The 16,926-nt window shown below is 41.7% G+C and overlaps 1 protein-coding gene across 2 annotated transcripts in view; it reads left to right on the top strand.

Moving 5' to 3' along the window:
• Positions 1 to 16,926, top strand: part of uts2r2 (urotensin-2 receptor 2) — a 31,379-nt gene that overhangs the window by 13,261 nt on the left and 1,192 nt on the right. For both annotated transcript variants that reach the window (XR_005204791.1, XM_037756031.1), the window contains exon 8: positions 2,782 to 2,905. Coding sequence is in view for 1 of the 2 variants with exons in the window: in XM_037756031.1 (XP_037611959.1) it covers positions 2,782 to 2,905 (124 nt within the window). In the remaining variant the exon portion in view is untranslated. The remainder of the gene's footprint in view (positions 1 to 2,781; positions 2,906 to 16,926) is intronic.

The raw sequence follows: 16,926 nt of genomic DNA on the forward strand, positions 1-16,926 counted from the left end.
ATCATAATACCTTTTATACGAGTAAAAATGAGAACTCTATGCAGCTTCTCAGACCTCACAGATCCTCTGTACTTTCTCTCTTCTCCATAGTTGTTGATGGCATGACTCCTGATTGCTGTCTCACCTTGTAAAATAACATTCAGTTTACTATTAAACATGCCCACAACAAATGATGTACAACTCAAAGCAGCTCTGTTATCAAGGAAAAGGCAGTTGTTGGTAAATGAGGCAGTTGATAATTGATATAAACATAATTGTTTTGTAATGTGAAAAGTTGCATATTGAAATGGTAGACTTCAGTTGGAAACACTTCTGATTGTTCTCTGAATCAGGGTGGTTTGAAGTTGTCTCAGTGATTCATGAAACCCCCAGCAGTTCACTTTGTTTCTTCTCTCTTTGAGGTAAGATCAAGTGGGAGCACTCAGTCTAAAATTACCATTTGACTCTTTGAAAAGACAACCACTCCTGGTACCTTGTCAACTCCCTCTTTGATGTTTCATTAAGGCTTCACACTGCATGTTTGAGCTCAGTTGACTCTCGTGGATCCGAGCATCTCTTATCGGTGCTGTTGTAACTTGTGCAGCGTAAACAGCCCACAGCACAGTTAATTTTGCATGAATGAATTTTCGCTTCATCTCAAGGCGGGGCCCCAGATTTGCAGGCCCGCCTTAAGACTACAATCCATTTAGCTGCATAAATAGTTGCACCGTTCAATGAAAGACTCTCCTATATTTAATCAGTCCCAGAGGTCGTATGAGGAGAGCAGTTGGGGTGGGGACTCAGAAGCGAGAGAGAGAAGACCGAACATTACTCTTTACAATGTCTTGCACAGTGGCCACTCATGGCTGAGATACTGCAGTGACAGGAACAGCCGAGCATTGTAGGCTCTGCGAGGTCAAACAGATCGTGCGGCACATGGTTCCCACGAAGCACCCTTACAGTAAGAGGAATCACAACTTCAGGGACATGCTGTGTGAAGTGATCACGATGCAGCACTGCAAAAACCTTTTGGAGCTTTTGAAATTTGGTAACATTTCACAGAATACATTTGGAGAACTAAAAGCTGTCAGAAGTGAATGTGGTTCACAGCAGTGTAGCTGTGTGTGCACAATTCACAGGAGCCACATTTAAATGGGTACTGGAGGAAAGCAATTCAGTTTTGTACTTTTAAAATTGGTGCAGGTGAGATTGAGATATCCTGACTGTTAGTCTCTTGTATGTGTCAAGCTCCAAAAGCATTGGATTCTACACTTCCCATAATGCAACTGGAGAGGGTTTCTTCATTCAACTAACTTTGGGCTGGTGCTCAAGTTTTAACCATGCTAGCGGCATGGCTCAAGGGATGTCAGCAGCTGTCGAAACATGTCGAAATATTTCAACTAGGGCTGTCAATCGATTAAAATATTTAATAGCGATTAATCGCATGATTGTCCATAGTTGTCCATACTCTTATCAACATGGGAGTGGGTAAATATGCTTGCTTTATGCAAATGTATGTATATATTTATTATTGGAAATCAATTAACAACACAAAACAATGACAGATATTGTCCAGAAACCCTCACAGGTACTGCATATAGCATAAAAAAAAATGCACAAATCATAACATGGCAAACTGCAGCCCAACAGGCAACAACAGCTGTCAGTGTGTCATTGTGCTGACTTGACTATGAATTGCCCCAAACTGCATGTGATTATCATAAAGTTGGCATGTCTGTAAAGGGGAGACTCGTGGGTATCCATAGAACCCATTTTCATTCTCATATCTAAAGGTCAGAGTTCAAGGGACCCCTTTGAAAATGGCCATCACAGTTTTTCCTCGCCAAACTTTAGCGTAAGTTTGTAGCATTATTCAACCTCCTTCGCAACAAGCAAGTATTGGTAGCAATGGATTCCTTAGGTTGTCTAATTTCATATGATGCCAGTATCTTTACTCTAGCTTTAAAGAGCCCGCTACAGCCTTAAAAATCGCAAGTTGCATTAACGAAATTAATAGCGTTAAAACTAATTTGCGTTAACGCTTTATCGCGTTCACTTTGGTAGCCCTAATCGCAATATATTAAATTGTAACCCCTGTATCATGATACGTATTGTACCGCCAGATTCTCGCCAATACACAGCTCTAGTCTTGACAACTATTAAAGGTTCTATATGTAACTTTCAGGAAATCCTTGTTATTAATGACACCTGTGGCCAATGAGTGAACTGCATCCTGACACCCCTCCACATCTTCCATTAATTCCTGACAATGGACACCTTGTCAGGCATTATCCCTTACATAATGTTCTGTAATTTTCCAATATTTTATTTAGACCAGTGGCTCCATGATACCAACTAGCTTGCGGTTTGCAAATTACTTTATTAGCTTTTGTTACGAAGCAACCAACGGCAGATCCATACCACGCAGCCAAGTTACACCAGACTGGCTAACCTTAGCTTTAGCACTCAAGACAGAATTTTGCTACGTTAACCACACACCATTGGCCCTGTGGGGGAGCTGAAGAGAGGCAAGGCACTTGGGAGCACGCATAAACATCATATTCTTTGGATTTTCCGGGCAAAACAGTCCCAAGTCCTTTATATAGAAATCAATCCCCAGGCAGTTATAGGCCACCGAGAAAGTCGGGGAAGATCTCAGTTTTTAAGTTTAGTGTGAATTAGCAGATGTTAGCATGCAAACCAGCTAAACTAAGATGGTGAACATTGTAAATATTATACCTGCTAAATGCCAACATTTTAGAGTAATGCAGGATACTCCCTTCCTCTCTCACTCTCTGTCAGGTTACTTACGGCTCTTTTGACTACACCTCCCTCCTGTACCTGTCTGACTACGGCTCCGACTTCACTGGAGGAAGATTTATCTTCATGGACCAAAATGGCAACCGGACAGTGGAACCACGGGCAGGTAACTAGCAGCTATTACAGACATAAATCCACCTAACGTAGTGCCACGTAGGGCTTTTTTCCACTTCAGCTTCAAAAGACGGCGATGCTTGACCTGCTTGTAAGGCAGGAAGTAAATCCAGACTATCAGTACTAACACCTGGTAACCCCTGGCTTTGTCTATAAGCCTATTAACCCACACTTAAATGAAGTGATGGGAAATAGATAAAGGATTTCATTATTAAAGCCGCAAATTATAATTGCTGCACTCAGCTGTATTATGAATCTGGAGGTGGTTTTAGGGGGCGTAATCCTTTTGTAAGTGGGTAATCGGCAGCACAGACTGCTGCACAGTGACGGTGCAGGGGATTAGGCTTTAGCTTGCATATAGTACCCAGAGGGTTAGACATAACAGCATCTTGATCTTGTAGGAAATACAATGGTCTGTACTGTATATTTATAGAACATAAAGAAAATATGGGTAAGACTGTGAGTAAATGGGTATTTTACAGTTGCAAAAAAAACCATGGCAAAATACAAACAATTTCCTGGAGTACCTTTGGACTTCAGAGGCAAATGTGAGGCATTTAGAAAACAGGGAAATTGGATTAATTCTCTGGGGAGCTTGTGCAACATCAGGGAAGTTTCTGAGCTGCTCACTTTAAAAGGATGTGCCAGAATGAGTTTGCCAACCTTTTTCAGACATCCATTGAATTGGATGGTGAATTTTCAGCCATTTTTTGCTCTGCTGTTTTAACTGTGTCCTCCTTTCAACTTTGTAAACTTTTCAACTTCATTTTCCGCAGAGGCAAAGTTTGTCTCGTAGCCAGGTAAAGCTCAAAGACGACATTGAAAGGTCATGGGAAGCAATCGGGTTTACTTTACGGAAAGTCAAAGAGAAGTTGTGGAATCTTACACAAAGGGCCAAAGAGGGAAACGTTTGGGTAATTCAAGTCAATGTAATTCATACACTGTAGCCCAAAATCATAAATTTGGCTCAAGGGGCTTTACAGTCTGTGTAACATGACACCCTCTATCCTTAGATGTCAAAAATAAATGAAAGGGAGTAGACATAAAATATGGAGACAGAGTTTAACGCGTCTTACTTCTGCCGATTACATTCAAACTTCAAAAATCATAAAAGTGTTCATTTGTGGAGATGATCTTGCTGAACAAAACGTGTAAATATCATAAACGTGTCTTTGCCACAGAATTTATTTTCTGCAATAATCCAAAACCATATGGAAAAATCCCATTGGCTTTTTGTTGAGGGAACCAGGGTGATGCTAACTTCCGGGTTGGCTTACAAAAATACGTCATCTGTGGAGCACTCTATTGAAGTAAAATACTAATGTTAGGTACATGACATATAATATTGATTAAATATTCAGTTCAATAAGTTAAGGCCCGTCACACTAGAAGGTGGTGCTGTGAAATTCATCCACACATCACTGTGAAATAGGGGGTTCTAGACCCTCTCGCAAGTTTGGAACGCACTAGCGTTAGCCAGCCACTGTTACCTGTTATCTATCTTCTTCGTGCCTCGTGGCACATAAGCCTCTCAAAGGGCTTAGAACATTATGATAGAAGTATATGGTGGTCATTCCCATGCTCACTTATGTCTCATAAGTTGTTGCAGCAATTTTGGGGGTTGATTCCATTTGTTACACAGATTTGGTGTTAAATGTAACCATTTTTTAACATTCGAGAATTGATAAAAATGATCAATAATCCCTCCAAAATACCACATTAAGACACCAAGACCTTGAGAAACACTATAGAAAAAGCCATGCTGTGATTTCGTTTCAAAAACTTTTCTGCAAGAATTGCATTTTTTCTGTGATTGGATGGTGAGCACTTGTGTTGTGTAAACTGCTCAGAAACCTCCTTATTGTCAATCCAGCTAGTAAAGCCATCCATCCTCTGAATGCTCTAGGTCTCTAGTTTGATCCATCCATCCTCTGAATGCTCTAGGTCTCTAGTTTGATCCATCCATCCTCTGAATGCTCTAGGTCTGTAGTTTGATCCATCCATCCTCTGAATGCTCTAGGTCTCTAGTCTGATCCATCCATCCTCTGAATGCTCTAGGTCTGTAGTTTGTGGCTGTAAAGTTTCATGAGGCTGTGATTATCCTAGAGGTCACCACAGGTCATTTTTTACAAGGAGGTCAAGTTTTAAAAAATGGTCTCACTACAATGAAATTAAATGGCTACTATGGGGACTAACATCATCCCACATGAATACAGTTGGGCTCATTGGATCGTCAAGAGTCTCAGCTTTACAGTGATACCCAATTTATGTAATTCCAAGACTGTTTAGGAACCCCAGTATGCAGAAATATTCAAACACACCATTTTAGAATAGATGGAAATAACACATTTATACTGCATGCAAAAAACTGCACGTTTTTTGCTTCCAAGCTGCATGTGATTACTATAAAGTGGGCATGTCTGTAAAGGGGAGACTCGTGGGTATCCATAGAACCCATTTTCATTTTATTTTTTCCTCCGCAAAATTAAGCGTAAGTTTATAGCGTTATTTAGCGTTCCTGACATGCTAGCATGACATGGTTGGTAGCAATGGATGCCTTAGGTCTTCCTGCTACAGCCTCTGAAAAAAGTAAAGTCGGCCGAAGGCGCCTACGCCCTCAGGAGGTGGAAGAGTTTAATTTACATTTATATAGTGCGGTGTTCATTGAAGCAACTGCTGCTGGAACCTCCCCTTCCGCTACGTAGCCAAGATGGCGACCTTTGAGGGTGAGAAGTGTCCGGTGTTCACACTCAACTTTTTGACCGCTATTGAGTACATCATCCGGGTACTCATAGTGCACTGCGTTTTGCACATACTCGTCAGTGTGAACACACTTATGCACTCAAAATAGCAAGTGTAAGTACAGGAGTACGTAAATTGAGACACAGCAAGTTAGCAAGCTAGCTAGCTCAGGCACTACCCAGCCAATAGTTTATTCAAGAGACATATTTGTACCATTAACGCTTATCTCATGACTGATTGCAAACTATGCCTCTTTTATGTAGCAGTTTATACTGCGGCAAAGGAGCTTTGTACAACAATGTAAGCTTAGCACTGTCAAGAAGCTATTGCACGGCCTCTGTGGCTCCTGAACAGGCGAAGGCTTAGTGACTCTATTCAATATGGAGAACATCTCCTGAGGCCGTTCCCTCTTCCTGACAGCATTACTTCCACTTTATCATATCTGACAGTGAACCATCCTCTGCCGTCTCCGTTCACCTTGTCCCTTCTTTCACTTTTTCCCTCCGCCGCTCTGCCCTCTAACCCAACTCTTCTGCCACTTTTAATCAACCACAGTTTAAAAAAAAAAAAGCAATCACTCTCTATCCTCACCTACAATTTTTCACTTTTCGCCGTGTCATCTCGACTCTACACCATCAAACTCCTCGTGTGGCAAGTCAGACACAAGTCTTTTACCCAGTCAGCGAGCAACAGCGAAGCCACTGACAGCACCCTATGATGATGGAACGGTGAGGGATGCTGACTGAAGGACATATGGTAATAAAGAGCGACCGTCGCCTCGTCTCCCGTGACAGCCATCAGCGAAGTGAGGATAACATCCAGACTACAGAGAGAATGGTGACAGTGTGATCTTAAACCCAATGAAACCTGCTGGGTGGAGAGGAAGAAGTAGAAGAAGGGACAGGATAAGAGAGATGGAAGGCGACTGCTCACTTACTACGGTCCTCCTCGATAGATTTCTGATTCTCAGCGGAGTCGGAGCATGCTGGAGAATCCAAATATGAGAGACCTGTCAAAGCCACTAGTGAAACCCAACCATTGTGATTACGCCTGTCACTGTGCTTTTTATTGAGACAGGTGCATCAAGTAGGAGACACAGCAAAGCCCCCCATGCATAACGCATCAATGGCCCAGATCATTTATTTGTCTCTGCTGTAACACACCTCGCTTCATTGAGAAACCCTTTGGGCGGCCCGCTGGGCAGTTGACTGACAAGCTTTGACTCGGTGACAGTCTGATCCTCATATCTGGACGGATGATTAGTTCGCTGAGATAATTACGGCTCTTTGAAGTGACAGCGACGAATAAGGTACAATTATAACACCATGACCACAATCGGTTCTCGGAAAGAATGTAACGACTGTGAGAACCAGAGGGGGCTGCAGAGGATTTGTTGTTTAAGTTGCGGAGGAGGAAAAAGAGTGGAGGATTAGAAGAGAGAGGGAGAAAGATGACTGATGGATTTGCTGGATGTGAAAGCATCCCCTATAGGGCACGGAGAGAGACGGTACAGAGGGCGGGCACAGACAGGAAATGGCTGGGAGATAGATGAAGAGTAGATATGTGATAGAGAGATAGGGCGTTCGGCTGGGAAAGGCAGATACAGTCAGAGCACAGGAAGGACAGCCAGTGGAAAAAGGCACGTCTGCCATTCAGAAGAGCCAATAAGGGTAAACCTGCCAGCTTAGACTACCACGGGGGAATTAGATAACCTCAGCTGGGCTGCCGCCTCAAAACCACCAGCTTGACCTTGGCGGCTGCGCTTCTGCAAATGTAGAATACAATGAGAATGTCTGGAGTGATTCTTGGCACATAACAGGGCTAGTTCATGTTTTACACGGTGCTGCGTGTGCATGTATTATTCATGCATGCAAACTTGTTGCTTTTCTGCAAAATTTACCCATTTTGAATCCAAAAAAAGGTCACCTACGTGAGATTGTGAGGATCTGATGAGTTTTTGAGATTTCACTTTTTTTCAGTTGCATTTGCTTTTGGATTTATTTTGGACAGAGGTACAGGGGGTCTTTGGGGGGTGATAGCAGGTCAGCAGTAGATGTCACATAGTGAAATAGTGGTTTACATAGTCTGAAAGCTGGGAACCTGAAGATTAATTTGAGATGCAGCTCAGCACTGTGTGTCAAGTTGTTCTAGTCATAAATCAGAAATAAACATGAATGAATGAATGAATGAATTGATTATTTAACAAAAATTGTAAAAGTGTAAAAGGGCTTAGAATGATGGAAGTATATGATAGTCATCCCCATGCTGTATTATGTCTCATAAGTTGTTGCAGCAATTTTGGGGTTGATACTATTTGTTACACAGATTTGGTGCTAGATTTAACCAATTTTTACCAATCGAGAATTGATAAAAAAATGATCAATAATCCCTCCAAAATACCACATTAGGACACCAAGACCTTGAGGAACACCATAGAAAAAGCCATGCTGTGATTTGGGATCAAAAACTTTTGACATTTTTGCAAGAATTTCATTTTTCGGCAAATAGATGGCAGCATGTCTTTTCTGCTCAGAAACCCCCTTATTGTCAATCTAGCTAGAGAAAACCATCCATCCTCTGAATGCTCTAGGTCTCTAGTCTGATCCATCCATCCTCTGAATGCTCTAGGTCTCTAGTTTGTGGCTGTAAAGTTTCATGAGGCTATGATTATCCTAGAGATCCTGGACAGTGGATTCTTTAGTTTTTTTTAGTTTCCTATGACACCAGTATCTTAACTCTAGCTCTGAAACTGAACCTGCTACAGCCTCTGAAAGACAGTAAAGTCGGTCAGATCGGTCTCAGAGGGTTAACGGCAACGCTTGTTACAGTAGCCTAATTATATGGCTTGAGAAGGGGGCAAATGCCAAGTTCACTGAAAACAACAGAAGCTGAATTAAAATGACCTTGTGAGAGCTTTTCTTTTAGTTGTAGTGGTTGCAAAATCAATTTATTAATCTTTTAATTGACCAAAGAGCAGTTGCAAAGCTTTAAAGAGCAAACCAGACTGCCCCCTCGTCAACTTTTTTTTTTTTTTATCAGTTAATCTCTCGATTATATTTTTGATTAAAGGGACTATTTGTAACTTTGTACGCGCATAAATGTAGCGGGTCGTCACACATGTGCGCTCGCATATGCGCGTTCGCGTGTAGCCGCTGTACCCTACTCCTCTGCCTGCTCTCCTTCACTCAGACAGCTCAGCTCGCTCCACCTCTAGACGTGAACGCGCGCTCACTCCACACTGCAGAAGAGTTAGTTTAGCTCTGAGAATATCTAGTGAATGCACAGGGGACGTTTGTGCAGAAATAACTGCTGCAGCTCCTCCAGACCAACAGAGGCTTTCCGTGTCTTGTGAAGTGACCGAGCTGTGCAGAGAGTTACGTTGTCTTCTCGTTACCGACCGGGTGCCGGTGTCTCCTCTGCTCTCTCCGGCTGCGGGAGGAGAGAGCAGGGAGACTTGCGTCAGAGCCCCGCTGCCTCAGCCTGCACTTAGGCAGGAAAAGCCAACACTAGGATCAGATGTAAATCATGTTCATGGAGAGACCTTCGTCTGGTCAGCTAACATTACTGCCAAGCAGCTGAAATATAGAGTGATATTGTGGTTTTAGCTGACGTGTGTCGCCTCACTGTTTTGAGTGATGCTCGTTCAATTATATTGAGAGCGAGCAAGCGCGAGCCCGACGCTGACTTTCGTTGATTTCACGGCCACAGGTGTCGCTGTTAAGAAGCATTTCTTAAAGTTACAAATAGTCCCTTTAAAGGCCGCCTCCAGCAATTTAGTATTGCACTTCCTTAAAGTTGGGGGACTCAAAACAGAGTTAATAATCAGAGTCAGAGGGTAATAATTGCATTTTTCTGCGGCTGGGAGGCGTATTCATGTGTTTCAGGTGGGAAGAAATTCTTTTGCAACATAAATCAACATATAACAGGAGTCACAGTATCTGTTTACTGATTGGCTGCGGGTACTCTGGCTGCACTTCGCCACTAAATGTTAGACTTTTCCCAACTTCAGTTTTGCCGCACTTCGCCGCAGAATCAAACATCCGCTGCCCGCAGAGCTTGGGAGCGGCCGCCGCAGCTTTTCATAGACATTGTATGGCATTTCGCCGAAAGCCGCACTTTGCCGCTGCTCTGGTGTGAATTGGGCGTTACCGCAGCGGTCCTCAGTCCAAAAATAAAATAATAGTCCATAGTATGGAGCTCCAAAAACTGGATCCTACACTTCCCATAATGCAACCAATAGCAGGTTTTTGTTAGACCCTCTCTGCCTGGTAAATGCCCATGTATTTTAAACTCTGCACCCAAAGTGTATGACACAGTCTGCAGTCTCCAAGCCCAAGCCTAGATAACCCATGATGACATCATCAGGGGGATATTTATTTTGTCAGAGTCAACCACGCATGTGTTAAGAAAACTGGATACCACGTTCCTTATGTAAGTTGCTTGCCATGTGCTGAAAAATGTTCTTCGGCTTGGTGTGTCAGGGCCTTAAGAGACTCCATCTGACTAAGCCGGCTGACGTCCACACACGACTCTTTTCAAATTGACCAAGACAAAAGCCACATATGATTGCTTTTGCTGCGTCATTTACTGTAGCTGTGTTTGTTTTTTCATGACATTAGGGGAGGTAGTCTTTGTTTCAGGTGAGGTGGCTCACTGAAATCTTAAAACAGTATCCTAAACAAGTGATGTCATCCCTGAGAGCGATGGCAGCCTCTACTGGCCTGAACGCTGCTCTTTAGGCGGATGCATGGTGCAGTGGGAAACAAATGGAAAAAGCTTTTCCCTCCTCTCCAGGGTTTTAAGCCCAGGGCTGAGTCACAAAGCAATCCAGGTAATCGCATTTGGGAACGTATTCTCCACCTGAGATCTATCCAGAATGATCAAGCTCCTTTTTAATTCAACGTCATCTACCTTTAACTTCCATCCCAGCCTCCCTAGAGACACCACGCAGCCTGTGTGATTCATCCTCCACTAATTCATTATGAGACTGCGGGAGTACTCAATACATTGACTGGACACTGTGTTGATGTGGCACACGCCTTGCGACCGCGCTGGTGCATTTCACTGTTCGCAGCAGATCTGGATAGAGGTGTCGCATGAGTCACACACACCGTTTAGCATCTTGTTAGCGTTGCACAATAATACCCCCGTTGGGTGTCTGAGGTTAAAGACCTCATGGAGTGCGAATCAGTGACGCGCGGCTGTTGTTAGAAGCAATACATAGAATAGAGGTGTTACTTAAAGCACAGGAGTTAGTGTTGAACAGATGTTAAGTAGTTGCTCAGTGAAATTAAGAAGAAACTATGATTGCTGACCATGATTTGTACTGTAAGTGCAGTGTTTTCATTGTCTATCCTAAAGTGGGCATGTCTGTAAAGGGGATACTCGTGGGTACCCATAGAACCCATTTTCATTCACATATCTTGAGGTCAGAGGTCAAGGGGACCCCTTTGAAAATTTGTCCTCGCCAAAATTTTGCGTAAGTTAGGAGCGTTATTTAACCTCCTATGTAACAAGCTAGTATGACATGGTACCGATGGGTTCCTTAGGTTTTTTCTAGTTTCATATAATACCAGTATCTTAGCTTTAAAACTGAGCCCGGACACAACCTAAAAATCCCAAGTTGCGTTAAAGAAATGAATGGCGTTAACAAATTTGCATTAACGTGTTAACTTTGACAGCCCTAATTTATTTGTTACATTTTGTTTTACAAAATTAGAAAAGAAATGTTTAAGCAAAGCCTGATGTTGTCCTACACATAAAATAATTATCACAGTGGTACAGCTTATTCATTATTATACACTGGTTTCGGATCGGATACCTAAAGCCCAGGTGTCAGTATTGGTATTGGGACTGAAAAAATCGGATTGGTGCATCCCTGGTGATGGTGATGCTCCCGCATAACAGTCAGTTGTCCTGAAAAAGCTATTAAATTAGTATCAGGTGGTGATATGATAGGCGCCCTAAGCCTCCAAAATGTATTATTGTTATTGTCTGCTGTTCTACAACAGCAGAGGGAAATTTCTATTCATATGAGTAACTTGCAGTTGTGTTCTGTTATACGCTAAATGCAGGGAGAGTTCTTGAATGCCTCCTGATGCCTATACAGCTGAGAATAGCAACAATTGTGGGATTTGTGGGATTCAATGTCACACAGCATAAACCATACTAGTTCAGCTAGTTTGAACATTTGAGAGGTACTTTCTTTCTCCTACTGGTCAGACACTACATCAGTGCACAGCAGGGCAGAGGCTTGACCCTGTTTAACCCTCCCCACTCAACTGATGCGATGCTGAAATATATGAATTTATCCAGAGGTATCTCCAGGTACTTTTATATATTTCAAATAGACCGCTGGACCTCATTGCTAATGGAAGTCTAAATGCTACGGGGCCAAATGGGGAAAAGATTCTCTCTTCAAATAGTTACCTTAAAGGAAGAGTGGGTAACATTAGGGGGGATCTTTTGGCAGTAATGGCATATAATATTAATAAGTATGTTTTCTTTAGTGTATAATCACCCAAAAATAAGATGTTTTTCTTACCTTAAAATGAGCCGTTTATATCTACATACGGAGCTCTCTCTTCATGGAACCGGCCGTCATGTTTCTACAGTAGCCCAGAACAGATAAACCAAACACTGGCTCTAGGTAGGGCCTTTCGTGTTTTCACCTTTTTGTGTCAGCCACCGTAGTTCTCCTACATGCTTGGCACACGGGAGACGTTTCAGTTAGTTACAATCTGCAACCTCACCATTGGATGCCGACAAATCCTACACACTGCACCTTTAAGGGGCCGTTCACATGCCGCGTCTAAAACACGTGGAAAACGCCAGCCGTGCCGTTTTCATCCTTTTATCCAAAGTGCTTGGGACCTTGCGCTCCTGTTGCGCCAGCCGTTACTAAGCAACCAAAACCAGCATACTGCGATGACGGTTGATGAATTTGCTGTAATTTAGCAGTAAAAGCCTCACTGACTGAACTAAACAAAGTCAAAACAAAGATAAATGGATTTCCAGCACCGTAAATCCCTCACCGTGGCTTTGCTCCTCGAGTTGTCTGTGTAAGTCTGGCTGATCTTTCAACTGGATGTTGTGATGGAGTCCTTGGACAGAGTGAGTGAAGCTAGTAAAATAGTCTGTGGGACTGTGGGAACTTCTCCTCCATATATTTACCATAAACTGATATACAGTATACGGAAGAAAGAAAAGATATCTGCTGGCTGTGATTGGTTGTTCCTCATCACATAACATGCATGCAATAATTGCATAATAATAATTATGCATGCATAATTGGCATTGTATTTTACATCGTTGGAAAGCCTGTTTATTTACCTTCACAATGATACCAACAGGAGAATACACTGTTTAGCATTGGCAGAGAATTTTGGCAAATTTTTCTTGGGCACTACCCACATAATCAGCTGTGCTGCTCATCCCACAAATACATGATCCTTACAAGTTAGACATCATTGTGAATGTAAATAACCAGGCTTTCCAATGATGTAAAATACAATGCCAATTAGCATTGTAACAACAGAGAAATAATCCACCAAACACAGATTTACAAACTTTTTTTACGAGTTTATTTTTATCTCGGAGCACAGCCGTCGTACCCTGAAAAATAGGCGCTTGGGGAACGCCTGCGAGTCACGACGTCGTCGCTCTCGCATTTGAGCGCACCCTCCGCGCGTCTACATTGAACACAATGGATTTGAGGGCGCAAAAAAAACGCGTCATGTTATTGGCCCCCTTAAGCTCCTACACTCAAACAGAATGTAAATGTCTCGCAAATTCATGACTTTGTAATCTCAGAGAATATCCACATTTTTTTCTTGTAAATTTACAACTTTAATCTTTGCCTTTCTTTGTGGACTTTGCATGTTGTGCCCCGTGTTCGTGTGGGTTTTCTCCGGGTTCTCCGGTTTCCTCCCACCACCGAAACATGTATCCCCCTACACTACATGCCGTCACAGGCTACGTGCAACCTTGTGGACTTCTACGCATCTGTTACCAAGAACATGCATTCTCATTTTACTGCTAACTGGGTCTGAAGTGCCAATAACTGAGTATCCGATGTTTTTATGGACTTTATCAAAGAGGGCCGGCTGCTGCAGTTTTCTTATACCTGAAAGACTCTACAAGATGAACAACACTATTGTCCCATCATTCCCCAGATGCACAATTGAGACATGAACCCTTATAGGCAGGGGTTTGGAAATGATATATGAACAGTACCGGGAGTCAGGGGTTCATAGACTTTGCTCATCCAGTCTTGTCCTGCGTGGGGACTGCTCCTCTCTGCCTTTAGAAGCACAGTTTATTAAAACGCATTGATTTCTGGAAACAAGTATATTGCTTTGACTCTGGAACAAAAAGAGTATGTTTCTATGTAGCTCAAGAAAATAGTTTCATGTGTGGCCTCAGTAAAATTGTTTGGTAACACTTTATAATAACAATCATTCATAAATAGTGAAATGATAGTTAATTAATATAAGTTAATAGTTATTTTACTGTTAATAAACAATGAAATAATAATAATAATAATGTATACTAATTATTAGTAATGCTATAATTTCTGTTATTCTATCATTAGTTTGTGTAATATAAAATAATTAGTTTATAAATTCTATATTGTATCATAGCTGATAAGAGACGATAATTACATTCTGATTATATAAGTAAAGTATTGATTAACTGTTTATTGTTGCACACATTATAACATTTGATATACTATATTTGTTAGTAGTCACCAAATGATTTGTAAAGCTTTGAGAAATTGTTTGTAAAAGATCTATAAACATTACATAGATAGATGGACCAGAGACCAATTATTAACCATCGACAAAGTATTAACTACTACTAAGAACACATCTATAAAGAACTAAATGTTCTTTATAGATGCATTACCAAACATTTATTAACCATTTAACAACGTATAATCATCAGCATCTTTAAAGTAGCCATCCAAATACTGTTTATAGATGGTTTACAAACCAATTATTAACCATTAACAAAGTGTTACAAATATCTATCTTTGTTATGTTACAATTTATTTAAGGTTTACAAATAACATCTTAATCATTAACAAATACTTATAAATAGTATGTTATGTATGTATTGGAAAGATATATATATATATATGTTTTTTTTTTGATAAGTTTGGTTTCGATTTGTTATCTGATGTTATAAAAAGGGTGTGAGACTTCATGATAGACAGCCGTGTGAGTCTCTCTCGCCGATGAGCCGCGGCCGTGCTCGGCTCGCGATTGGTTCGGGCGGGCGCGTGGGCGGGACTTCGATAACCGCGGTTCCACCGCCCGATCACTATTGCGCAGACTCTTGCTCCAAATGACGTTAAAATCTCAAGATGGCCGGCTCCCGTATCCGGGATGTTTTGGCTTCACTTCTGTACACTGGAAGGAAGTGGAGACGCGTTTCCATCTTTATATACGGTCTCTGATGTAAATGATAATCTGATTGTTAGTATAAACTATCCTCAACTTTCCAAACCTTTCTTAAACTTCCACACAAAAAAACTCTCTCTTATTGTTTTTGAATAACGTCCTGTAAAGTATGCATGCGCCGGAAAGTGCTTTCTAGAAGCGTGTGAACCCTTTTGAGTTCCTCTGTGAATATCCCTCCATTGTGTTGCCACTAATCTGCTCTGCTGACTGTACTGAAGTTTGCCGGGCCCTTCACAGTAAACACTGTGAACGTTTATATTGACAAGTGCAAGGGATTATTTTCACAGATTATTTCATTGTGCACTTATCTAAAGCTGCGTGGCTAATGTGAAGCACTTGAAAATGCCCTCCTTTTCAATGACATAAAACAAGCAGACCATCACTTATTGTCTTGCTGCTCACACTCTTTTTTTTGTGTGCATTAATTCTCTTTCTTCTTATTTCCCAGTCTTTTGTTTTTTTTCTGTGTACATTCCATTGTTTAACTGCGAGCACTGATTTCCCCCGACGTCCTCTCAGCCAATGCCCTGCCAGGGGGGATTTACCCTCCCACACACACACACACACACAGATGAACACACAAACACAAGTCGTCAGTGTTTCTTGGAGGGAAAACAGAGCAAACAAATTGGCGCACAATGATTCCAGATTTTTTATTCATATTCACATAATGAGATAACCCCTTCAAAGGGCGAGGAAACTGGAAGTTTTGTAACAAAACAAGAGTCTGAAAAACTTTTTAAGTATAAATCTCTTAATTATGGGACACAACTGCAGGCTAGCCATGTACACATTAACGCAAATGTCTACGTAAGACAGAGCAGGTTGTGTTTAGAAAGAACCAGACTGGTTGGTAAATGGCAATAGCTCGTTAGCTGGCCTAGCGAAGCAAAGCCTCTAATAAATAAAAGAGTTTACCCAGAGGCAACCTCCCAAAGCTCACACTGTCAGTCCAAGAAAACATGTTTTCAAAATCTTTGAAATCAGACAGTCAAAAGAATGTATTTCAGCATTGGCTGAGGGTTCTTTCTTTGTCTTTTTGTGTCCTCTCCCTTCATTAGATTTCATTCAGTTCCACAAGCAATACTGCATAGTAGACTTCAAATGAACAATTCAACGTTTTGGGGGTATAAGCTTTTTTTTCCGTCTTTCTGAGATTGAGATGAGAATATTATTAATACCGCTCTCATGTCTGTGCATTAAATACAGAGCTGGAGTCAGGATGGGGTTCACCTAGTTTAGCATATAGACTGGAAAAAGGAAAACAGCTAGTTTAAAGTTTAAAAAAATGACCCGCACCTCCAGAGCTCACTTATTAATACGATGTGTCTTGTTCGTTTAACCTGTACATGAAGAGAAATGTAAATGTGGCAGTTTTAGAGAGAATTACATGTTGGAGCTAAAAACCATTTAGTTTAAGTGAGGACATGTTTAGCCTAGCTTAGCATAAAGACTGGAGGAAAGGGGAAACAACCAGCTTCGCCCCCCGTAACCCCGCACATGGACAGACATGTAAATGTGACAATTTGTCACGTGAACTGCTTACCGGCTGCTAACCGCTAACGTTCATTAGCTCTTGTCCTGCCGATTTCAACAGGGGAGGTGCCATTGATTTACGTTATGATGCATTGAGGCTCTTTTCAGTAAAAATGAGTGAAGTGAAAGTCAACTGTTCGTTCCATTGCAACATCTGCACCCAGCAGCAGAGCTACGCTTCCGCCATTTTGGACTGAAAGCGGAAACCGGACGTCAGTGAAACGTCCACCTAAAAAGTGCAGTACAAAAGTCAAACAAAATCATTTTTATT

This window comes from Sebastes umbrosus, chromosome 20 (assembly GCF_015220745.1).
Source record: "Sebastes umbrosus isolate fSebUmb1 chromosome 20, fSebUmb1.pri, whole genome shotgun sequence".
Taxonomy (NCBI): Eukaryota; Metazoa; Chordata; class Actinopteri; order Perciformes; family Sebastidae; genus Sebastes; species Sebastes umbrosus.